General features: G+C 39.6%; 1 protein-coding gene across 3 annotated transcripts in view; it reads left to right on the top strand.

Annotated features, from left to right (window-relative positions):
* LOC126198438 (phosphomevalonate kinase) overlaps positions 1-22,480 on the top strand; it is a 71,987-nt gene that overhangs the window by 22,338 nt on the left and 27,169 nt on the right. For all 3 annotated transcript variants that reach the window (XR_007540074.1, XM_049934757.1, XM_049934756.1), the window contains one exon: positions 21,687-21,892. Coding sequence is in view for 2 of the 3 variants with exons in the window: in XM_049934757.1 (XP_049790714.1) it covers positions 21,687-21,892 (206 nt within the window). In the remaining variant the exon portion in view is untranslated. The remainder of the gene's footprint in view (positions 1-21,686; positions 21,893-22,480) is intronic.

Below are 22,480 nucleotides of genomic sequence, written 5' to 3'. Positions count from 1 at the left end.
AGACACAAAAGTGAAGTGTGTACTGTGCTTAAGCAGTTTTTAAATGAAGCACGAACTAATGGACATGTTGTCAAACAATTTAGATGTGATGGTGGCAAAGAATTTAACAATAAGAATGTCAGTGAACTGCTTGCAGACAGGGGAATAGAGCTACTGATTCCTCCTCCTTACACTCCTGAACAAAATGGTGTGGCTGAACGGGAAAATAGGACCATTGTTGAAGCTGCCCGGTCAATGCTAAATCCGAGTAAATTACCTAAAGGGTTGTGGGCAGAGGCATGTAACACAGCAGTCTACCTAATAAATCGTACTGGAAAATCTTCAGTTGAAAATAAAACCCCTTATGAACTATGGTTTAATCGACCAGTAGGACGACTTGATCATCTCAGAATTTTTGGTACAGGCTGCTATGTTCACATTAACAAACAATTCCGTTCCAAGTTTGATGATAAGGCAGTGTTTGGACGACTTGTTGGATATGTTAATGACAAAGATGGGTTCAGAGTTTGGATTCCATCTAAAAGAAAAGTGGTGTTGAGTCACGATGTAAAATTTAAGCCAGAAATTGTTTGTGATTTACATAGTGATCATGTTGAATTTGAAGTCCCTCGGGAAGAATTTAATGATCCGAATTCATCTAAAGATGACCAATGTAAATCTCCTAGGCTGTACACTTCTGGAGGAAGCCAAACTCAAGAAAAAATTGGCACTCTCGATTCTAGAGAAAGTCAAGAGTCGAGTGAATCTGAAGAAAATAAAGAATTAACAGAATTTCTAAAAGCAGAAGCTGCTGAATCTTCTAATGAAGAGAAACAGAAGAATAAAAGACAACGAAGAAAACCAACCTGGATGGAAAGTGGTGAATTTTGTATGGCAACAAAAGTTGATGCACTTGGATACAAAGATCCAAACTGTTTTTCAGAAATATTGCAGTCAAACGAGAAGGAAGAATGGATGCAAGCTATTAGTGAAGAACTTCAATCACTTAAGAAAAACAATACCTGGGTGCTGGTTGACCGTCCGAAGAATGCCAAAGTATTGCAAAACCGCTGGGTTCTACGGCGAAAGGTCGCAGTCAATGGAGGTACTCGCTTTAAAGCCAGATTGGTTGCAAAAGGCTGTATTCAGAAAGCAGGAATTGATTATGACGACGCCTTTAGCCCTGTGGCACGTTATGACACCATACGAACTCTGTTGGCTGTAGCTGCTTCAAAGAAAATGCTGCTAGGACAATTCGATGTAAAGACAGCTTTTTTTAATGGAATACTTGAAGATGAAGTATATATGGAACAACCAGAAGGTTTCGAAGATGGTACAGGCCGAGTATGTTTCTTAAAAAAAGGTCTTTATGGGTTGAAGCAAGCGCCACGTTGCTGGAACAAACGTTTTGTTGAGTTCATGAAGAAAGCTGGTTTTTCAAACAGTGATGCAGACCCATGCCTATTTTATCGTAGACAAAATGGAAATAGCCTTTATGTGGCAATCTACGTTGATGATGGCCTGATTGTCGGCAGTAACAAGAAAGAAATTGCTGTTTTTATGGATGTTTTACAACATGAATTCGAAATAACAACTGGCAGTTTTGACAATTTTCTTGGCATAAAAATAAAGCAATATGAAGATGGAGCAATAATGATAAGTCAAGAGAAATACACAGAAGAAATTCTGCAAAGATTTCGAATGGCAGAATGCAATACAATCTCAACTCCTATTGGACATGAGGACAATAATCAAAACGAAGAAGTTTCGTCATCTGTACCCTACCGTGAAGCAATTGGTTGTCTCATGTACCTTTCAACAGTAACTCGTCCAGACATCACTTTTGCAGTCAATAAAGCTGCTCGAGCTATGGAGAAACCAACCACTGAAGACTGGAATAGAGTAAAGCGCATTTTCCGGTATTTGAAAGGGACCTTAAATTTTGGAATTGTATATAATAAAAAAGAAGAGTTAAAGATTTACGCTGATGCAGATTTCGCAGGTGATAACCGGACAAGGTGCTCAACAACTGGAATTCTTGCAAAGTACTCAGGTGGTGCAGTGTCATGGACAAGTCAGTTGCAGAAAGTAGTGGCCACATCCACAACCGAGGCGGAAATAATTGCAGCTAGTGAAGGAGCAAAAGAGTTAGTTTGGTTACGTCGTCTGCTATCAGAATTAGTGGAAATGTCGGGGCAGCCTCCAGTTCTTTACATTGACAATGCTAGTGCATTGAAGTTGGCAAAAAATCCAGAATATCATCGACGTTCTAAACATATAGAGGTCCGACATTTCTATGTGCGTGAAAGATATCTGAGCGGTGAGATTTTCTTGGAACACATTGATGGACACAACCAGTTGGCAGATATTTTGACGAAACCTCTTGAACGAGTTCGATTTAATTTTCTATGTTCACAAATTGGCATGCAAGAGACAAAGCAATAATTTCATGATTTTTTCTTTTGGAGGAAGTGTTAAAAGAAAAGAAAAAATTCCTTGACGTCTATATTTATGTGCTGCTCCATGACTCTGCTGTCAATATCTTTATTCTTGGCTTGTGTGTAACTTCTGTGTATTTTCTTACAGTAAATGTGTTTTTTTTTTCGTATCCAGGGTGTAATTACAAAGTTAATAAAATGTTTTCTTGCCTTTAAATAATATTTTTCATCAGGTAACATATTCACTTACACTCTAGAAACACTCAACGACAAATTTTTTAGCTCTGCTCTAAAATTCATTTCCTTCTCCATCCTCTTTATATATGTTGGCCATGCATGATAAAGAATAGCACAAAAGTGGCTCACTTGTCTCTGAGGATGAGTTGTTGTTGCTTGCTGTAGATGAAGGGACCCACAGTTGCGAGTGTTATAACTATGGTAATCGCTTTTAGTTTGCAGGCCTGCAAGATAAGCCCTCATCATCAACTCACATTTGTGAAGGAAATAGTGCGCATATAGTATTAGGAACAGAAAGTTGGTTAAAACCGGAAGTGAACAGTAACGAAATCCTAGACACAGAATGGAATATATACCGCAAGGATAGGATAAACGCCAATGGTGGAGGAGTATTTATAGCAGTAAAGAATTCAATAATATCCAGTGAAGTTATTAGCGAATGCGAATGTGAAATAATCTGGGTTAAGTTAAGTATCAAAGGTGGGTCAGATATGATAGTCGGATGCTTCTATAGACCACCTGCATCAGCAACCGTAGTAGTTGAGCGCCTCAGAGAGAACCTGCAGAACGTCGTGAAGAAGTTTCGTGATCATACTATTGTAATAGGGGGAGACTTCAATCTACCAGGTATAGAATGGGATAGTCACACAATCAGAACTGGAGCCAGGGACAGAGACTCTTGTGACATTATCCTGACTGCCTTGTCCGAGAATTACTTCGAGCAGATAGTTAGAGAACCAACTCGTGAAGCTAACGTTTTAGACCTCATAGCAACCAATAGACCGGAACTTTTCGACTCCGTGAATGTAGAAGAGGGTATCAGTGATCATAAGTCAGTGGTTGCATCAATGACTACAAGTGTAATAAGAAATGCCAAGAAAGGAAGGAAAATATATTTGCTTAACAAGAGTGATAGGGCACAAATCGCAGAATATCTGAGTGACCACCATCAAACGTTCATTTCTGAGGAAGAGGATGTGGAACAAAAATGGAAAAAATTCAGAAACATCGTCCAGTACGCCTTAGATAAGTTCGTACCGACTAAGGTCCAAAGCGAGGGGAAAGATCCACCGTGGTATAACAATCATGTACGAAAGGTACTACGGAAACAAAGAAAGCTTCATCATAGGTTTAAGAGTAGTCGAATCATAGCTGATAAGGAAAAGCTGAACGAAGCGAAAAAGAGCGTAAAGAGAGCAATGAGAGAAGCATTCAACGAATTCGAACATAAAACATTGGCAAACAATCTAAACAAGAACCCTAAAAAGTTTTGGTCATATGTAAAATCGGTAAGCGGATCTAAATCCCCTATTCAGTCACTCGTTGACCACGATGGCACCGAAACAGAGGACGACCGAAGAAAGGCAGAAATACTGAACTCAGTGTTCCGAAACTGTTTCACTGCGGAAAATCGTAACACGGTCCCTGACTTCAGCCGTCGCACGGACGCCAAAATGGAAAATATTGAAATAAACGATATCGGAATTGAAAAACAACTGCTATCACTTAGTAGCGGAAAAGCATCCGGACCAGACGAGATACCCGTAAGATTCTACAGTGATTATGCTAAAGAACTTGCCCCCTTTCTATCAGCAATTTATCGTAGATCTCTGGAAGAACGTAAAGTACCTAGCGACTGGAAGAAAGCGCAGGTCGTTCCCATTTTCAAGAAGGGTCATAAATCAGATGCGAATAATTATAGGCCTATTTCGCTTACGTCAATCTGTTGTAGAATAATGGAACATGTTTTATGTTCTCGTATTATGACGTTCTTAGATAATACAAATCTCCTTCATCATAACCAACATGGATTCCGCAAACAGAGATCATGTGAAACCCAGCTCGCCCTATTTGTCCAAGAAATTCACAGTGCCGTAGACACTGGCGAGCAGATTGATGCCGTATTCCTGGACTTCAGGAAGGCATTTGATACGGTTCCGCACTTACGTTTAGTGAAAAAAATACGAGCTTACGGAATATCGGACCAGGTTTGTGATTGGATTCAGGATTTCCTAGAAGAAAGAACACAACATGTCATTCTTAACGGTTCAAAATCTGCAGATGTAGAGGTAATTTCGGGAGTACCGCAAGGAAGCGTGATAGGACCTTTATTGTTTACAATATACATAAATGACTTAGTTGACAACATCGGTAGCTCCGTGAGGCTATTTGCAGATGACACGGTTGTCTACAAGAAAGTAGCAACATCAGAAGACTCGTACGTACTCCAGGAAGACCTGCAGAGGATTAATGAATGGTGCGACAGCTGGCAGCTTTCCCTAAACGTAGATAAATGTAATATAATGCGCATACATAGGGGCAGAAATCCATTCCAGTACGATTATGTCATAGGTGGTAAATCATTGGAAGCGGTAACGACCGTAAAATACTTAGGAGTTACTATCCGGAGCGATCTGAAGTGGAATGATCACATAAAACAAATAGTGGGAAAAGCAGGCGCCAGGTTGAGATTCATAGGAAGAATTCTAAGAAAATGTGACTCATCGACGAAAGAAGTAGCTTACAAAACGCTTGTTCGTCCGATTCTTGAGTATTGCTCATCAGTATGGGACCCTTACCAGGTTGGATTAATAGAAGAGATAGACATGATCCAGCGAAAAGCAGCGCGATTCGTCATGGGGACATTTAGTCAGCGCGAGAGCGTTACGGAGATGCTGAACAAGCTCCAGTGGCGGACACTTCAAGAAAGGCGTTACGCAATACGGAGAGGTTTATTATCGAAATTACGAGAGAGCACATTCCGGGAAGAGATGGGCAACATATTACTACCGCCCACATATATCTCGCGTAATGATCACAACGAAAAGATCCGAGAAATTAGAGCAAATACGGAGACTTACAAGCAGTCGTTCTTCCCACGCACAATTCGTGAATGGAACAGGGAAGGGGGGATCAGATAGTGGTACAATAAGTACCCTCCGCCACACACCGTAAGGTGGCTCGCGGAGTATAGATGTAGATGTAGATGTAGATGTATGTGTATGGGGAGTGTACTGTAGTCATACACAACTTTTTAAATAGCCCTATGTGATAAGATTCAAATACCTTTTTTCTGTAATGTAAAAATTTCATTTAAAAGGCTCTTAGTTTCACCTCAGAAAACTGTTTTATAAGCTATAAGGGATTAGAAGTAACCAAAGTGAGCCATTCTAGCACCTTCTGAGGAGTGTATTTCAGAGAAAAGCTCTCAAACTAAGTCTCTGAGAGAGATTTGTTACATGATCTTTCAGTTTGTCTTGATCAACATACTTTCCTAAAAGTTTTGTACATCATACTCTTTATAACACACTTCGGCCCAGTACCAGTTGGAATTCTTGGTTTTGGTTCATTTTTACAAACTGAATGTAATCTTGCACTGTATATTCAGTTTGGCAATGGAAATTATTCCTGAAAGTTAATGTCCAGGTGACTAATAAATGCAGATGCTTACAAAATTTTGTAAATCATTTCCCAATGCAATGTTCATACCTGTTGACAGCTGTGTAAGAGAACACTTTACAAAGCATGGTGTGCATAGGAGTAAAAGAGGTAAAGAAAGCATATGTGCCAAAATAATAAAATCCATTTTATCAGCATTTAAAGTCACCAGAATTCCAATTCTCCTGCCTGCAATGGCAAATGTAGAGGGCCCAACTAAACCTGTGCAAACAGTGGAAGCTCTGATAGAAACATTGTCACAAACTTTAGGTGGAGCAACAGTGATTTTCCCTTCTCAAAAAGCAACCATTAAACATACAACTATCTTCGTGCCTTCATCAACAGCAATTTCAGAAACTTCATCAGCTGCTGACCTTTCATCAGTACTGTCACCCAAGACCCTTCGTCAATATTGGTCCCTCCACAGTCTTTAGCAGTTTAGGACCTTTCACTACCTGGTGTGTGTACATCATCAGTAGCATCAGAGGCAAGCAGAAGCAGCACAAGAAACAGGAAACACACAACTCTGCTTGATTTTTGGTACCCAGCCTTATTTCCAGGACTAACCTAACTCAAAGAACTGCTAATACACTCCCTACAAACCCTGCAATTTACAGCAGAACAGTGTCGTGCGAACATTGCACTGAAATCCTTTTTAATACGCTGCCTATTAATGTGATAACTGCTTATAGAGCTCCTTCAGGAAAGCTAAGTATGAATTCAGAGTTATTCAATTTGGACTATGTGATGCTCAAGCCGCCATTGAATGTACAATGAACGACTTGTTTCGACGCCTTAAATGGATGTCTGGATGACATTGTCATTTTTCAAAAACATTTGGAGAACATCTAAGCCACCTTATAACCATGTTGACGTATGTTCTGCCTGGCTATCTCAACTTCAATTCGAAAAAGAACCTCTTTGTTGCCAGAGAAATAAAAGTGTTTGAGCACCTAGTGACTGGCAGTGGTGTCCATCACAATCCAGTGAAAATAAGAGCAGCACATTTGTGATGTGAGAAATTGTGCTAATATTATCAGTGATTCATAAATGACTTCTGTACCAAGGCATGGTCCCTTTGCAAGAACTACTACAGGGAGATGCCAAATTTTCCTGGAACCAGGTGCAAAGATAGACTTTTTTTTTTTTTTTTTTTTTTTTTTTTTTTTTTTTTTTTTTTTTTTTTTTTTTTTGCTCTTAAGAAGGTCCTAACACCATCTCCAGTCTTTAGTGTTGCGAGACAAGGATGCCAAGACAGAATTTCGTACCAACACTAGTGGTTACAGGATGGGTGTAGTTCTAGTACAAATTCAGGAAGGTGCTGAAAAGGTGCTAACTTACGTTTGTAGAGTACTATCCAAGTCCGAGATTAACTACTGTACTACCTAAAATGAGTGGCTTGCAGTTGTTTGGGCCATCAACATGTTCCGGCTTCATTTATTGTTATCCAATGGGATGAAACTTGGTTAACCCTCTCACCATTCTGACAGACCAACATTCTCTATGCTTACTGACTACTCTGAAGGATCCATCAGGTTGACTGCCGACATTGGCACTTAGGCTTCAGGAATGCGGGGTCACAGTGATACACAAAAACAGGTTGCAGACTGCCTTTCAAGGCATCCTGTGGCAGAAGACAGCAGTGTGGACAAAATCTCAGTCATTACTTCATTAAATCACATTGCTACTGAACAGATCCAGCATTGCTGAAAACCGTAGAAGCCTTTAAGGATGAGGAACCAACAAAAGAAGAATTCCAATTAATAAAGTGAACATTGTATAGGAGGAACTATAATCCAATGGTTCATAAATGGTTGTTTGTCATCCCACCTCATCTACAGCCAGTTATTCAGAAATATTCCCATGATACTCTGACATCTTGTCACATGGAATTTGCGAAGACACTAGATAGAATCAGACAAAGGCATTACTGTCCAGGTCTGTACTGATCCATTAGGCATTATGTTAGCCACTGTAAGCTATGCCAGTGACAGAAGCACTTACTGAAATTACATCTGGGGTCTCCCATAAGTCCAAACCCTCGTCCACATCATGGGAAATGGGCAGCAGCCCAAAGTAGGGATGTGACTGATGGGGTGATGTATGGTGGAGACTATGTGTACCCCAGGACCATTCTGGTAGCTGTGAAGACCCAGCAGGAACCCTGAAAAGTGAGGACTATCGGGACTCTGGTGAAGATGTGGTGGCTTGTAGTATGTCTGGTTGGCTTCCCAAAGACAAAGGAAAGAAAACCCTGATTAAAAATTACCCATCCTCTGAAAGGAGTTGGACATATGCTGACAACCTGCTCCATAGAAAGAACTCATGTCACGGAACTTCAACAAATTGAAGGTGAACCAATCAGTTGTGACAAAAATGACAGGGAAAGGTTAGTGATAATGGACAAACAGTCGTGGGAGAAAGAGTAGAAATATAAAGTGCAAATCAGATTTATGTAATGTAATCTGGAATGTGAAGCCTCTGTATCACCCAGGGAGCCTGACAGAGCAACTAGGCGAAATAATGAAACTGAAATGGAGTATCATAGCTCTACAGGAAGTAAAGTGAAACAAAAGTGGAATCCTAGCAAAGCGAGGAGCTAGTATATTCTACAGTTTTAGTGCAGTCAAGTGGGGTAGCACAGTAGTTAGCACACTGGACTCAAACTATGGAGGACGATGGTTCAAATCCACGTCCAATTATCCTGATTTAGGTTTTCTGTGATTTCCCTAAATCATTTGATTCAAATGCCAAGATGGTTCCATCAAAAGGGCATGGCCGCTTTCCTTCTCCTGCCTTCCCTAATCTGAGCTTGTGCTTCATCTCTAATGACGTCATTGTCGACGGGACATTAAACGCTAATCTCGTCATCTTCCTCCTCCTCCAGGTTTAGCGTGGATAAGTATGAGCTCGGTATGGGCTCACCACTGGATGAAAGTGAAAATTTTCAATTATTTAATAATCAATGCCCATGCTCCAACTGAGGAAAAAAGAAAAGGACTTGTTTTATGAACTCAAGGAAGGAACACATGATTACTGCCCAGTCTACAATGTAAAAATAGTCATTGGTGATCTAAATCCTCAAGTGTGAAGAGCACAGATATTTGAACCAACACAAGTCACCAAATTGGGACATTGATAACCTGATTGATCATGTGTTGATTAATGCAAAGCACAAGTTATAACCCCTGGACTTAAGGAGCCTCAGAGGCCCAAATGGAGACATTGACCATTTTTTGGTATGGGCACAAGTGAGAGTTAGACTCTCCAGTGCATCTAAAGGAACTCAAACCAAAAAACAGAAATATAATGTGAGAGAGCTCTAGAATCATCTGTAGTTACAAAGCAGTATGAGGAGAAGATCTCACAAAAAAGATAAAGAATACAGTGGAGATGTCAGCAACGAACCAAGGCACATAAGATGTCCATAGTGTGATACTGATTATGAGATTGCAACAGAAGAAAAGAATGTAGTATACAGAAAAATGTTAGTCAAATTGCAGAAGAGCGTGAATGAGAGTTTGTAAAGAAAAAGGAGGACTAAAAGGATCCATCAATGAAAAAAGAGAGAGTAGATGAAAGCAAACATTAGAGTATTATAGTTTCTGAGTAATTGAATGAGGCAAGGGAATTGTGTAGGAAGATAAAAGCTGCTTGGAAACAGTTCAGTGGAAAAACAAGCTTTGTAAAGGGTGAAAGAGGACAAATCATAAGTTAGGGGAAGAGATCTGTGTGAGGTGGCACCAACGTTTGATAAACTCCTCAACTCCAGGATAATACCAAGAGATCTGCAATTGCCTGTTCTCTAAATTTTCTCAATAACGTTTCACAAAAAGAATGTCTTCTTTGCTCCAGGGGTTCCCATTTGAATTGACAAAGCGTTTCCATAATACTTGTGTGTTGATCAGATCTAGCAGCATGCTTCTGAATTTGCTTTGACATCTTTGTTTAATCCAACCTGTTGAGAATCCCAAGCACTTTCAGTACTCGAGAATGGGTCACACAACTGTTCTGTACATGGTCTGCTGTTTAGACGAGCTACGCTTTTCCTTAAAGTCTCCCAGTGAACGGAAGTTGACCATTCGCTTTCCATACCATCCGTATGTGCTTGTTCCATTTCATCTACGTCCATGCTCTGTAAACCACTTTGACATGCATTGCACAGACTACATCCTATTGTATCAGTTATTAGGGTTTCTTCCCGCTCCATTCACATATAGAGAGCAGGAAGTATGATTGAACTTCTCTGTGCACACTGTAGTTATTCTAATCTTGTCTTCACGAACCGTATGCGAGTCATATGTAAGTGGTTGTAATATATTCCTAGAGTCATCATTTAAAACTGTTTCTTGAAACTTTGTTAGTAGACTTTCTTGGGATAGTTTATGTCTATCTTCAAGAGTCTACCATTTCAGTTTCTTCAGCATCACGGAAACACTCTCCCACAGGTCAAACAAATCCATTAATTTTTGTGCTGCCCTTCTCTGTCAGTGTTTAATATCCCATGTTAGTCCCATGTGGTAAGGGTCCCACACACTTCAACAGTGTTCTAGAATGGGTCGCACAAGTTATTTGTAAGCAATCTCATTTATAGACTGGTTGCACTTCCCCAGTATTCTACCAACAAGCTGAAATCTATCACCTGTATTACCCAGAATAGAGCCTATGTGATCATTCCATTTCATATCCATACAAAATGTTACACCCAGGTATTTGCCCGTGTAATCATTCCATTTCGTATCCATACAAAGTTTTATGCCCAGGTATTTGTAGGAGTTGGCCAATTCCAACAGTGACTCATTGATATTGTAGTCATAGAATGCTGTTTTTTTTCATTTTGTGAAGTGCAGAATTTTACATTTCTGAACATTTAAAGCCAGTAGTCAGTATTTTCACCACTTTGAAATCTTATCAAGATCTGAGTGAATATTTATGCAGCTTCTTTCAGGCAGTACTTCATTATAGATAACTGCATCATCAGCAGAAGGTCTGAGGTTACTATTAATATTGTCCAAAAGGTCATTAACATACAGCTTGAACAGCAAGTGTCTCACTACATTTCCCTGGGGTTCCCCCAGAGATACTTTTATGTCTGACAGTGTCTATCAAAAGTCATTAATCCAGTCACAAATTTCACTTGATACCCCATACGATCAAACTTTTGATTATAAGTGTAGATTTGCTAGTGAGTCAAATGCTTTTCAGAAATCAAGTAATACTCTTATCTACCCGACTACCTGGATACGAAGATTCCAGTTTGTCATGTGAGAAAAGTGCAAATTGGGTTTCACGTGATCGATGTTTTTGGAATCCATGCTGGTTGGCATGGAGGAGGCCATCCTATTCAAGATCCCTCATTATGTTTGTGCTCAGAATATGTTTTAAGATTCTACAACAAATTGATGTCAAGGATATTGGACAGTAGTTTTGTGGATCACATCTACTACCCTTCTTGTAGGCAGGTGTTACCTGTGATTTCTTCCAACTGCTGGGCACAGTTTTTGTTCAAAGGATCTACAATAGATTATAGTTAGAAGAGGGGCTAACTCAGCTGCAAATTCAATATAGGATCTGATAGGGACTCCATTGTTGTCTGCAGCTTAGTTCTATTTTAACAATTTCAGCTGTTTCTCAACACCATTGACACTAATACCAATTTCACTCATCTTTTCAGTGTTACAACGATTAAATTGGGGCAAATGCCCTAGATTTTCCTTTTTAAAAGAACATTCGAAAACAGAGTGAAGCATTTCAGCTTTTGCATTGCTGCTGTCAATTTCAGTCCTTGTCTCATTCACTGGAAGGCTGGACAGTAACTTTGATGCCACTAATACTGTTTGCATATGACCAGAATTTCTTTGGGTTTTGTGAAAGATCATTTGATAATAATCTGCTATGGTAGTCACTGAAGGCTTCATGCATATTGCTTTGCAACACTACGCTTAGATATTTAATCAATGTGACCTCATCAAGCAGAACACAACTCACACTGTATTTGGACATTACAATATTGTTTTCTTTACTCCTCTGCATTAACTTACATTTTTCTACATTTAGAGCAAGCTGCTGTTCATCACACCAAATAGAAATTCTGTCTAAGTCATCCTATATCCTTCTGTAATTACTAAACAGCAGTATTTTGCTGTATACTACATGATCATCATCAACAAACATTTGCAGTTTGCTGTTCAATCTGCCTGTTAGATCCATTTATGTATACAGGGTGTTACAAAAAGGTATGGCCAAACTTTCAGAAAACATTCCTCACACACAAATAAAGAAAAGATGTTATGTGGACATGTGTCCGGAAACGCTTAATTTCCATGTTGGAGCTCATTTTAGTTTCTTCCACCTACGCTCAATGGAGCACGTTATCATGATTTCCTACGGGATACTCTACCTGTGCTGCTAGAACATGTGCCTTTACAAGTACGACACAACATGTGGTTCATGCACGATGGAGCTCCTGCACATTTCCGACGAAGTATTCGTATGCTTCTCAACAACAGATTCGGTGATTGATAGATTGGTAGAGGCGGACCAATTCCATGGCCTCCACGCTCTCCTGACCTCAACCCTCTTGACTTTCATTTATGAGGGCATTTGAAAGCTCTTGTCTACGCAACCCCGGTACCAAATGTAGACACTCTTCGTGCTCATATTGTGGACGGCTGTGATACAATACGCCATTCTCCAGGGCTGCATCAGCGCATCAGGGATTCCATGCGACGGTGGGTGGATGCATGTATCCTCGCTAACAGAGGACATTTTGAACATTTCCTGTAACAAAGTGTTTGAAGTCACGCTGGTACGTTCTGTTGCTCTGTGTTTCCATTCCATGATTAATGTGATTTGAAGAGAATTAATAAAATGAGCTCTAACATGGAAAGTAAGCGTTTCTGGACACATGTCCACATAACATATTTTCTTTCTTTGTGTGTGAGGAATGTTTCCTGAAAGTTTGGCCGTACCTTTTTGTAACACCCTGTATAGAGAAGAAGAGCAATCCTGATTCTATTATTGAAGAAGTCTTCAAACCACTCATATTTATGGGATCTATTCTGTCTGCTTGGACTTAACAGACTGCAGTGGGGCACCGTGTCAAGCACTTTCTGGAAATTTATGAACATGGAATTTGCCTATTCCCCTTCATCCATGGTTCACAGGATTTTGTGGAAGAAAAGGGCAACTGAGTTTACAGAAATGATGCTTTCTAAATCTGTGCTGATTTGTTGGCAGGAGTTTTTCTGTCTTAAAGAAATTTATGTTCAAGAGTTCTGCAGCATACTTATGTTAAGGATATGGGTCTCCTTTCTTATGTACAGGGGTCGCCATGTTTTTTTTTTTTTTTTTTTTTTTTTTTTTTTTTTTTTTTTTTTTTCCCAGTTGCTTGGGACTTTGTGCTGGGTGAGAGACTCACAATAAATACAAGGTAGATAAGGGGCCAGTGCTGCAGAGTACTCTGTTAAAACCAAATTGGAGTACCATACAGACTTGGAGACTTATTTGCTTTCATCTCTTTCAATTGCTTCTTAGTGCCAGGAATGCCTATTTCTATGTCCTCCATACTAAAGTCTGACCAGTGGTCAAACAGTGGTATGTCTGTATGATCTTTTTGAATGAACCGCGTCGTAAATGCAAAATTTAAGACTTCAGCTTTTGTTTTGCTATTTTTTATTGTCATACCAGACTGGTTGTTGAACAACAGGATAGAAGCCAATAGAGGTAGGAGATGAGAATTGCTTTCAAGAAACTGAAGATCAATAGGTTACCAGGTGCAGATAATATTTCAGCAGAACTGTTCAAACAAGGGGACAATGAATTTGAACCAGATTGTCCTGAAAGTGATCATTTCAGTATAGATTGAGGAGAAAATATCCCAGCAAGGGAGAGGAGGATTATATGCCCTATATACAAGAAAGGAGATATATTGGACTGTGACAACTATCGACGAATTACACTGCTAAACTTGGATTACAAAATATTCTCCAACATACTGTCTGAACATCTCCTCCCAATTGTTTAGAGAGAGTGGCTCATACCAATGAGAATTTCTCCCAGAGAAATAAACAGTGCAGCAGATCTTCACTGTATGGGAAATTCTAGAAAAGAAAATGAAATTCAAGATTGGCCTGCATCATCCTTTTATCAACTATGAATCAGTGTACTGTATCATGCCAGCTGAGCTGGGAACTGTGGAAAATTGTTACGGTTTATGAGAATGTCAATGAATGAGGTACAGACTAGTATAAGAATGGAAAGAATGGGGTCTAATCCATTAGTCATACTCAATGGTATAAGGCAAGTAAATGTTTTGGCATGATACCTTGGAGAATGTCATGTGTGATACAAACCTTGTATGCAGTGCAATGGTCTTTTATAAACCAGTGCAGATACTAGTTTATACCAGTGACTTAGGTAACAATTGCAGTTGCAAGAACTAGGAAGACAGTGGAAAGACATTCATCACACTTGAGCATGCCAATGGGAATATGGAACTAAATATCAACAAACAGAAAACTTAATAATATGTGGGTGTGGGGAAAGCATGTAGGGAAATCATGCTCCCTAAGTACCATTGGGTAATTATACATTTGAGAGAGTAGAGCAGTTTAAATGGATGGGATCAAGAGTCACTCACTCAAATGGCACCTCTTATGAAGTTAAACAGAGATTAAAATTATTTTCTTGAAGGCTCTTCACTTGTATCACTAAATTAACAATATATGAAACACTTGAAAGACCATTGTTTACGTATGTCAGGGAAACTTAGTTGTTAATGACAAGATATATTGGAATGCTAGAAGCCTTTGAGAGAAAGGTACTTCGAAGAATCATTGGCCCAAACTGTGAAGGAAGAGAAGCAGGAGGAAATGCGGTCATGAGCTATACACTATATATGAAGCTCCACCAATTAGAAGAATGGTGAAATCATCCAGATTGTGATGGGTGGGGCTAGTGGCAAGGGTGAGTGCTGTGGAAGTAACTAAAAGGATATCAAAATTTCCATTATTCCATCCTTGACTTTCCATTGTTTAAAAGAACATGTGATAGAAATCCAGGAGGGTTAAAGAGGATGAGGTTGACCTTGAACCAGATGGCTGGATGGAGCAATGGAGGACATGTAGAAAAACAGCTGTAGGGGAAGGAAAGCTCAAGTGTTGAATTGTGATAAGCTGATGGACAATTGTTGAAGAGGCCAAGGTTCACAATGAACTGTAGAACCACGGAAGAAGCATCTGGTACCAATTTGCTTTGCAGCAGCACCATTCTACTGAATTGGCATAATTCTCTTGCAGAGGTTCCAAAAGTCGACAAATGGGAATTGATGGATCATAGTCTGCACTGACTACTTCGTGCTTTCTACTGTCACTAAGCTGTGCCGACTGTCGAAGTTCTATGAACTGTAAAGGCTCCTTGTGGAAGACATCATTTGGAAGCATGAGGCATTCTGTGTGGTGGTCTCTGATTGTGGAAAAGTTTTGTCGTTGGGACTGGTATCAGAGGTAATCTCAGGTTGTAACATCACCCACAGGATGACAACTGCCTACCATCCACAAATTAATGGCCTCACAGAACGCTTTGATAAGATGTTGGCAGATATGCTTTCAATGTACATTAATTTTGAATTGAGAGAGTGTAGTACAGTGCGTCCACTGTGACATGCATATAACACAGTGAAGTGAGACACTACAGGATTCACACTGTTCATTCTGTTCCATAGTTGTGATGCTGAAACGACAGTAGATATGCTATTCCCATTTCACTGGGATGATGCTCAGGATGACTATGTGAAACACCAGGACCAAAGAAGCAAGACAGCTGGCTCGCATACAGACCCTGGATGCCCAGCGGAAGGACCATGAGTGCTGTAATACTGAGCACCAGCCAGTGAGATAAAGCCCAGGAGAGTTGCTAAGGATTTTTACACTTGCAGAAATAGAGACTGCCAGAAAAGTTATTAAATCACTACTTTGGGCCTCCTCGTAGCCTTCGATACGTGCTGGACAGTCACATACGAAGTCGAGGATAATGACACTTCATCAAGAAGCTAAAAATGTAGAGATATCATCCATGTTTTCTGTATGAAACCCTGTTGCAGTCCTTAGGTACAGCTCAACATAGGGGCTTCTCATACAAGGAAACTGAAGACTTGCATCATGATTGTGAAGCTTTGATATAATTATATGTTATTTAGTATTTATCATTTCTGAAAGGAACTTGAAATTTCTTACATTTGTGACGTTTGCATATTCTGGAATACTCAGCACTCTCTGCTTAGGAACTCAGTTTAGCCTCTGTCTGTATGTTGGTATTCATGATAAATGTGCTCTCAGTGCAAATTTATCATACTTCACTGTTGACTGTGCTTTCAGGGAACCATGATGATCCAGAGCATTAGTGGGGCATTTTTGTGCATCACTCTGATTTGAAGTGCTGCTTTTGGGTCAAAGGGAGTTGCATTCTACAGTGAAGTTGGAAACAGTTTGCATGCGTTTGCAGTGAAAATGTATTGTAATTTTATTAATGGCATCATCATGATTAACCACTCAGAAAAACGTAATGAGCTGCATATGCCAGCACCATACTTGGTACATCATGTTCAGCTGGTTAGAGCCTGGGCTGTGGATGTCACTCATTGCTTCTCTAGTGTTCACCAGTAAACCCCCAGTTCCTTAAAAAATAAAACTCCCATGTATAAAACAGCTTCAGACTTCCCATTACTTCACAAATAAGTTAATGTGTCAAACATTTGACATTAAGCATGTAAGTGAGAAAGTGTTTCGAAAGGGCTTGAAACAGTGTTTAAAGTTTATTGAAAATCACTATGTGCTATCATTCACTGGCTGAGTATTGTGTGAGTAATTTGTGCTTTGTTTTAAGCAAAATCTAATTTTTCATGCATCTGTGTTAATGATGCCATGTCCCCTGAACTATGTGTCACTTCAGCACTTCAGATCATTCATTAAGCACTTAAGTTTTGCAAAGTTTCTGCAAATTCTTTGCAATGGCAACTCACTCCAGAACTGAAAGAGTGATACGTTGACATCTGTAAAGAAGTTTTGCAGTGCTTTGTAACAGAAGATGTTTGTTTTTGGTGAAAATCATAACAGGAGACAAAAGCTGAGTACACTACCACCAACCTAAAACAAAGACAGCAGGCAAGGATTGACGCAATCCCTTATCACCAAAACACAAGAAATTCTGGACACAGCTATCTGCAGGGAAGATTTTGCTGATGCTTCTGGGTTGGATGAGGCATTCACTCAGGATCAAGCCACCCTATCCTTATTCTTTCACAACCTTAACACCTTCTCACCCAACTGCTTCACCTGGTCCTGTTCAACCCTTCGTGAACATGGACCACCTCCCATCTTTTTCCATATTAAATGCATCAACCACCAACAGTACTAGCATTTTGACAGCTGCCACCCATTCCACACCAAGATATCCCTCCCACACAGCCTGGACACGTGGGGACAGCATCTCTGCAGTGACAAGAACTCTCTTGACCAGTATACTGAAAGCCTCAAAATCCTTCACAGGCAGGCGCTATTCCTCAGACCTAGTCCACAAACAGATTTCCTGTGCCATATCCCTACACACCCCCAATCCTCCCACCAGCAGCTTTGATTGTCTATCATCATTCCCTGAAATGAGGGACATCCTAACCAAGAGCCTTCCCACCCCACTAAAGTGGTGTTCCATGGCCCACCCAACCTCCAAAACATCCTAGTCCATCCCTATGCCACTCCCATTCCCAACCCTTTGCCACATGGAGCATATCCCCATGGAAGAATCATGTGCAAGCCCTGCACAATTCACCCACCCAACACTTCCAATTCCAGTCTTGTCATAGGCTTATCCTGCGACATCAGAGATCAGGCCACCTGTGAAAGCAGCCATGTCATATACCAGCTCTGCTGCAATCATTGCACAGCTTTTTTGTGTTGGTATGACTGCCAACCAGCTGTTCACCAGGACGAATGGCCAACAGCAAAGTGGTCCCCCTGTGGCACACAACATGCAGTGGAACATAACACGCTTGATTTTAATGGGTGCTTCACAACCCGGTCATCCAGACCCTCCCCTCCACAACCTGCTTTTCTGAACTATGCAGATGGGAATTATTCTAGCAACACTTTCTCTGCTCCAAACGTCATTCTGGCTTCAGCCTATGGCAAGCTAATGTTCCCACACCCTCCACCCAAAAGTTTACATCCTCTCTGTCATATCACCTCCTACCAATTCATAGTCCCTCACCCTTATTGTGCACCTCCCTTTGCCAATGCACCACCTTCCTTTTCATCTTCTCTGCTCCTCTTTTCTTCTGGTTCCCATTCCCCCCCTCCTCCCTCTCTCCCCACAACCTCACGACACTGCACCTGGCCTTGTTCCACTACCATCTAGCCCCCTCGACACTCCGTCAGGCTGTGCTGACTTCTTTCCCACCATCTGTACCCTGCTATCCTCCCCCTTTCCATTCCATATTGCAGCTTTGCGACGCAGCACAATTGTATTGTGGCTGGAGATAGTGGTCTTGTGTGCGTGAGGTGTACTTGCTTGTGTGAATGTGTTTTTTTCTTTTCGGAAGAAGACTGGGCCAAAAGCTAAATGTGTAACCGACTTTTCATTGTGCACATATGTAATTTAATGTGTCACTTTAAAGTGAGTAGCAATTTATCCTTTTCGTAATATTATTGATATTCCAACATGAACTTTTCATTGTTTGATTTTGTGTTCCAATTTCGTTCATAGAAAAATATTTAAGGTTTTCAGTTGACTCCCTCTCATAGTAAGCAATAAATATTCCACCTTTCATAATTTTTTAAGGTTGTTGGCATGAAAAGGTTTTGTAGAGGTTTAAATTATGTGTAAATTCTTTTGCAAGTCATGAAGTGCTCTCATTCTCAAATACTGAGTGAGTATAGTCTGTGTATTTGCATTCAGTAAGTCATTCTGCCATAAGACATAAGCAGATCTAACTGTAATACTTACGTTATTGCATTAAACCTTTAACATAAAATTATGCCTTGTAATGAGTAGTTCATGACAGCATTTTAAATGTTTAATTCAGCCAATAATTATATAAATATCAAAAATCAAAATTTTGTTGCCCCCATAAGTTGTACATAGGCAACCTGCAACTGGGTCTGGGTGCTGTGAACTGGGTCTACTGTTTAGTAATATAGATTATGAATGCTGCTTAATTATCATGTCATAAGTGCCGCACTAAACAAGTCTGAATATTACTTGTGCCACTGTGGCGAAAAACGAAACTTTCCTTCACATATGCAGCTGCTGTTTCACTTGGCAGTTGCCTTTTACATTTTTGTCAGTACTGAAGCCACCATTGCAGCTTACCTTCCAGGGGGTTGGAAATACATGTCTCTATCCCACCACATAACAGGAAAAAAAAAAAAAAAAAAAAAAAAAAAACTAGTGACGATAGTCATAAGTCATGGACTGTCAAAATGAAAATTTTTATCATAAAATTGGCTCATATATGTGAATGCATGTTCCATCATTACATACTCTCTATCTGCAGATTTAATTGTTCTGCAAACAGGGGACTTGTCAGTATTCATTCAAGAAAGTATGGGCAGATGTACAACACAGAGCCGGTTTATAATTTTGTCTGCACCAATAGTCTAAGTGAACTCTAAGCAATTGTATAAGGTTACCTTTTTCTGCTTACAATTAGAAGGTTACCAAAAGGGATCTTACTTTTTATCACACAATGCATCACAATTCTAGAAGCACAGAAGTGCAGTATGGACATGGATCCAAATAAAATTTTGATCACTGATTGTATGCCTAATCGAAAAGGGAAAATCATAGAAATAACTTGTCTGAAAGCACATTATGGAATCAGATACAATAAAGAAATTGATACACTTGTGTAGGGAACAATGCTTTTAAAGATAATATTACCCTACTCAGAATTTAATAACTTCATTAAATCCCACATTAAACTCTTTTGGCAAGTAGAAATCTACACGGTAAAGGAATTAAAAGGCAGTTAACATGCAGAAACTCAAGACAGGGTGCCACTGAAACCCGGGTTCCACAAAACCAAATGCAGCCAAAGAAGCATTCCAGTTTAATGAACATTATTTTAAGCCATTGTGATTTTCCTAGACACCTGTAATGCTTTAGAATTTGTGAGACAGTGTACTGTGATTGCAGAAATGAGAAGTTATTCTGTCTCTCTGTCAAGAATTCAAGAAGAAGAGCCAATTAAAAACTGAATAAAGGAAAATGTACCTCTCCCTGTCTCCAATAGTTCTCCATCAGGAACAGTAGTAGTAATTATCTAGACCTAGCAACAAAAGATTTCAACAAAAGTGATTTGTACATTTAGTACATATTATAATAAGTAGCATATATTCATATAAAAAAATACAGAAAAAAACAATAATTTACTTTGTAAGGAAACATGATTGGAGTGTCTACATTATGCTATGTTAGCTATAATTATTTGCTAGAATAAAACTTGAATTTATGTGTGCACTGCTCTTATTTAACCTATAAAAAATCTTCATTAAACATGTTATTCTCAATGTGAAACTACTACTGGAAGATCAGTGTGGCAGGGGCTACATTACACTTGAAGGATTGTTATTGTGACACCCTCTAGATACCATTAATCCACATGAAAGGCAGTTTTGGTCTATTTCCATTTGATTCCACCTGCATATTATGTTCTTCCATAGTAAAGTAAATAGGTGCAACCTTAACCTGAAGGTTGGTGTAAACACAGCAGTGCTATTGGAGCTGGTATGCCCTCGCCTCCCTCTGATGTTTGAATCAACTTACCCAACCATTTATAAGAGGACCTACAGTTTAACATGGGCTCCAACGATTATGCCGCCTGACACTTCTCAAATACAAAAATAATTGCCAAAGTTGAGTGGGCCAGTAAATGATTAATATCTTTTCTGTTGGTTGGGCTCCTTCAGTGAAGTAATGCATTTAACTTCTTATCTGTAAAGTCAAGATACATGAATAACTACAGACTGCACAGGGTTTAACCCAGTGAGCACATTTGCAACCACCTCATTCATTATGTTCACAGTGTGTCTTATCTGTCAAACATCCTCCAGCTGTTGTGGGAAGCACGAAGATAGCATGATTCCAAAGAACTTTGACAATTACCAGCACTGAGTGACTCGCTTCAAACTTTTCTAGCTGCTGCGTATGTTATAAACGGTGCTTGCACTGGTTACCAGCAGTGGCCTAAAGGAAATCATCAGTATATCAACTGACGGTACTTCTATAATAGTTCTGTACGTGCTTAAAGAGATGACAAAAAAAAGGCAGTGCATTCACACTGAAATAATGGAATGCAGCTGTAAAAGGAATGTGCTGCTCCATATTTAAAATAAAATATTGAGAGATGCAGATACATTAAGATTTTTTAAAACTGAAATGAAAAGGTGAAAGAAAAAATGCGACACTGAAATATAATACTATGTTTTTCTTCTTCTTCTTCTTCTTCTTCCCCCCCCCCCCCTCGACACTACCACCTTCTGAGTTACAGAATGCTATCAATAGTAGTAAGGATTAAATTTAAACAACTTTCCTTTTTAGGCTGAAGCCTAATGATGCTGTGGTACTGCGGTTGTCAGCACCAATCAAAAAATATTGGGCTGAAAGTAAGGGTCTCGATTTTGATCAGCTGCTTGGTACAGGCGCATACAAAGAAAATTATCGGCTAGAAATGATACGTTGGGGAGAGTCAGTCAGGGCCAGAGACCCAGGCTACTTCTGTCAGCGTGCAATAGAAATGTCCAACGGTAAGAAATTCTATTGTAAAAATAAGTATATATAATACATATTGTCATGGGCTCTTCTGTCACACTGTCTTCCTGGTTAAGGCTGTATGAGAAACATCTTCTATGTTATTTTTATTTCTTTTCCCCGTATAAACGCAGCATTGCTACTTTGGCTGTAGCCATGTGAGAAGTTGCATGAGCAACACATTCCAGTCAAATAACAATGGTTGTCAGATGATTTTTAGAAAAAGACCTCCATACTCTCAGTAGTTGTTTCCAGTGCAATTAATAGTATGGGGTTAACAAATATGTTGCTGGCAGAAATTGTAAATAAACTAAATAAAAGTAGCTCATAGGTGTGGGCTGTTCATCTGAATTCTATGTTAAATCAGGCTTGTGTGTTATCCCTGGATAAACACTCAAAACTTCTTCCAGTTGTTCAGATATGTCTGTGTGGCATTGGTTCTTGGTTTTTAAATACTGCATGAGTTGCTCAAAGTGGATATTTTGTATAAAGATGTGGGCATTATTGTCCAAAACTATTTGCATTATTTTCCAAAGCTACCATTATAATTTAATGAAAAAGAATTTACCAAGTGATATCTCTAA

The sequence above is a fragment of the Schistocerca nitens genome, chromosome 8, assembly GCF_023898315.1.
Source record: "Schistocerca nitens isolate TAMUIC-IGC-003100 chromosome 8, iqSchNite1.1, whole genome shotgun sequence".
Taxonomy (NCBI): Eukaryota; Metazoa; Arthropoda; class Insecta; order Orthoptera; family Acrididae; genus Schistocerca; species Schistocerca nitens.
Note: the sequence above shows the minus strand (reverse complement) of the source record. Positions and strands in the feature narration are given on the sequence as shown.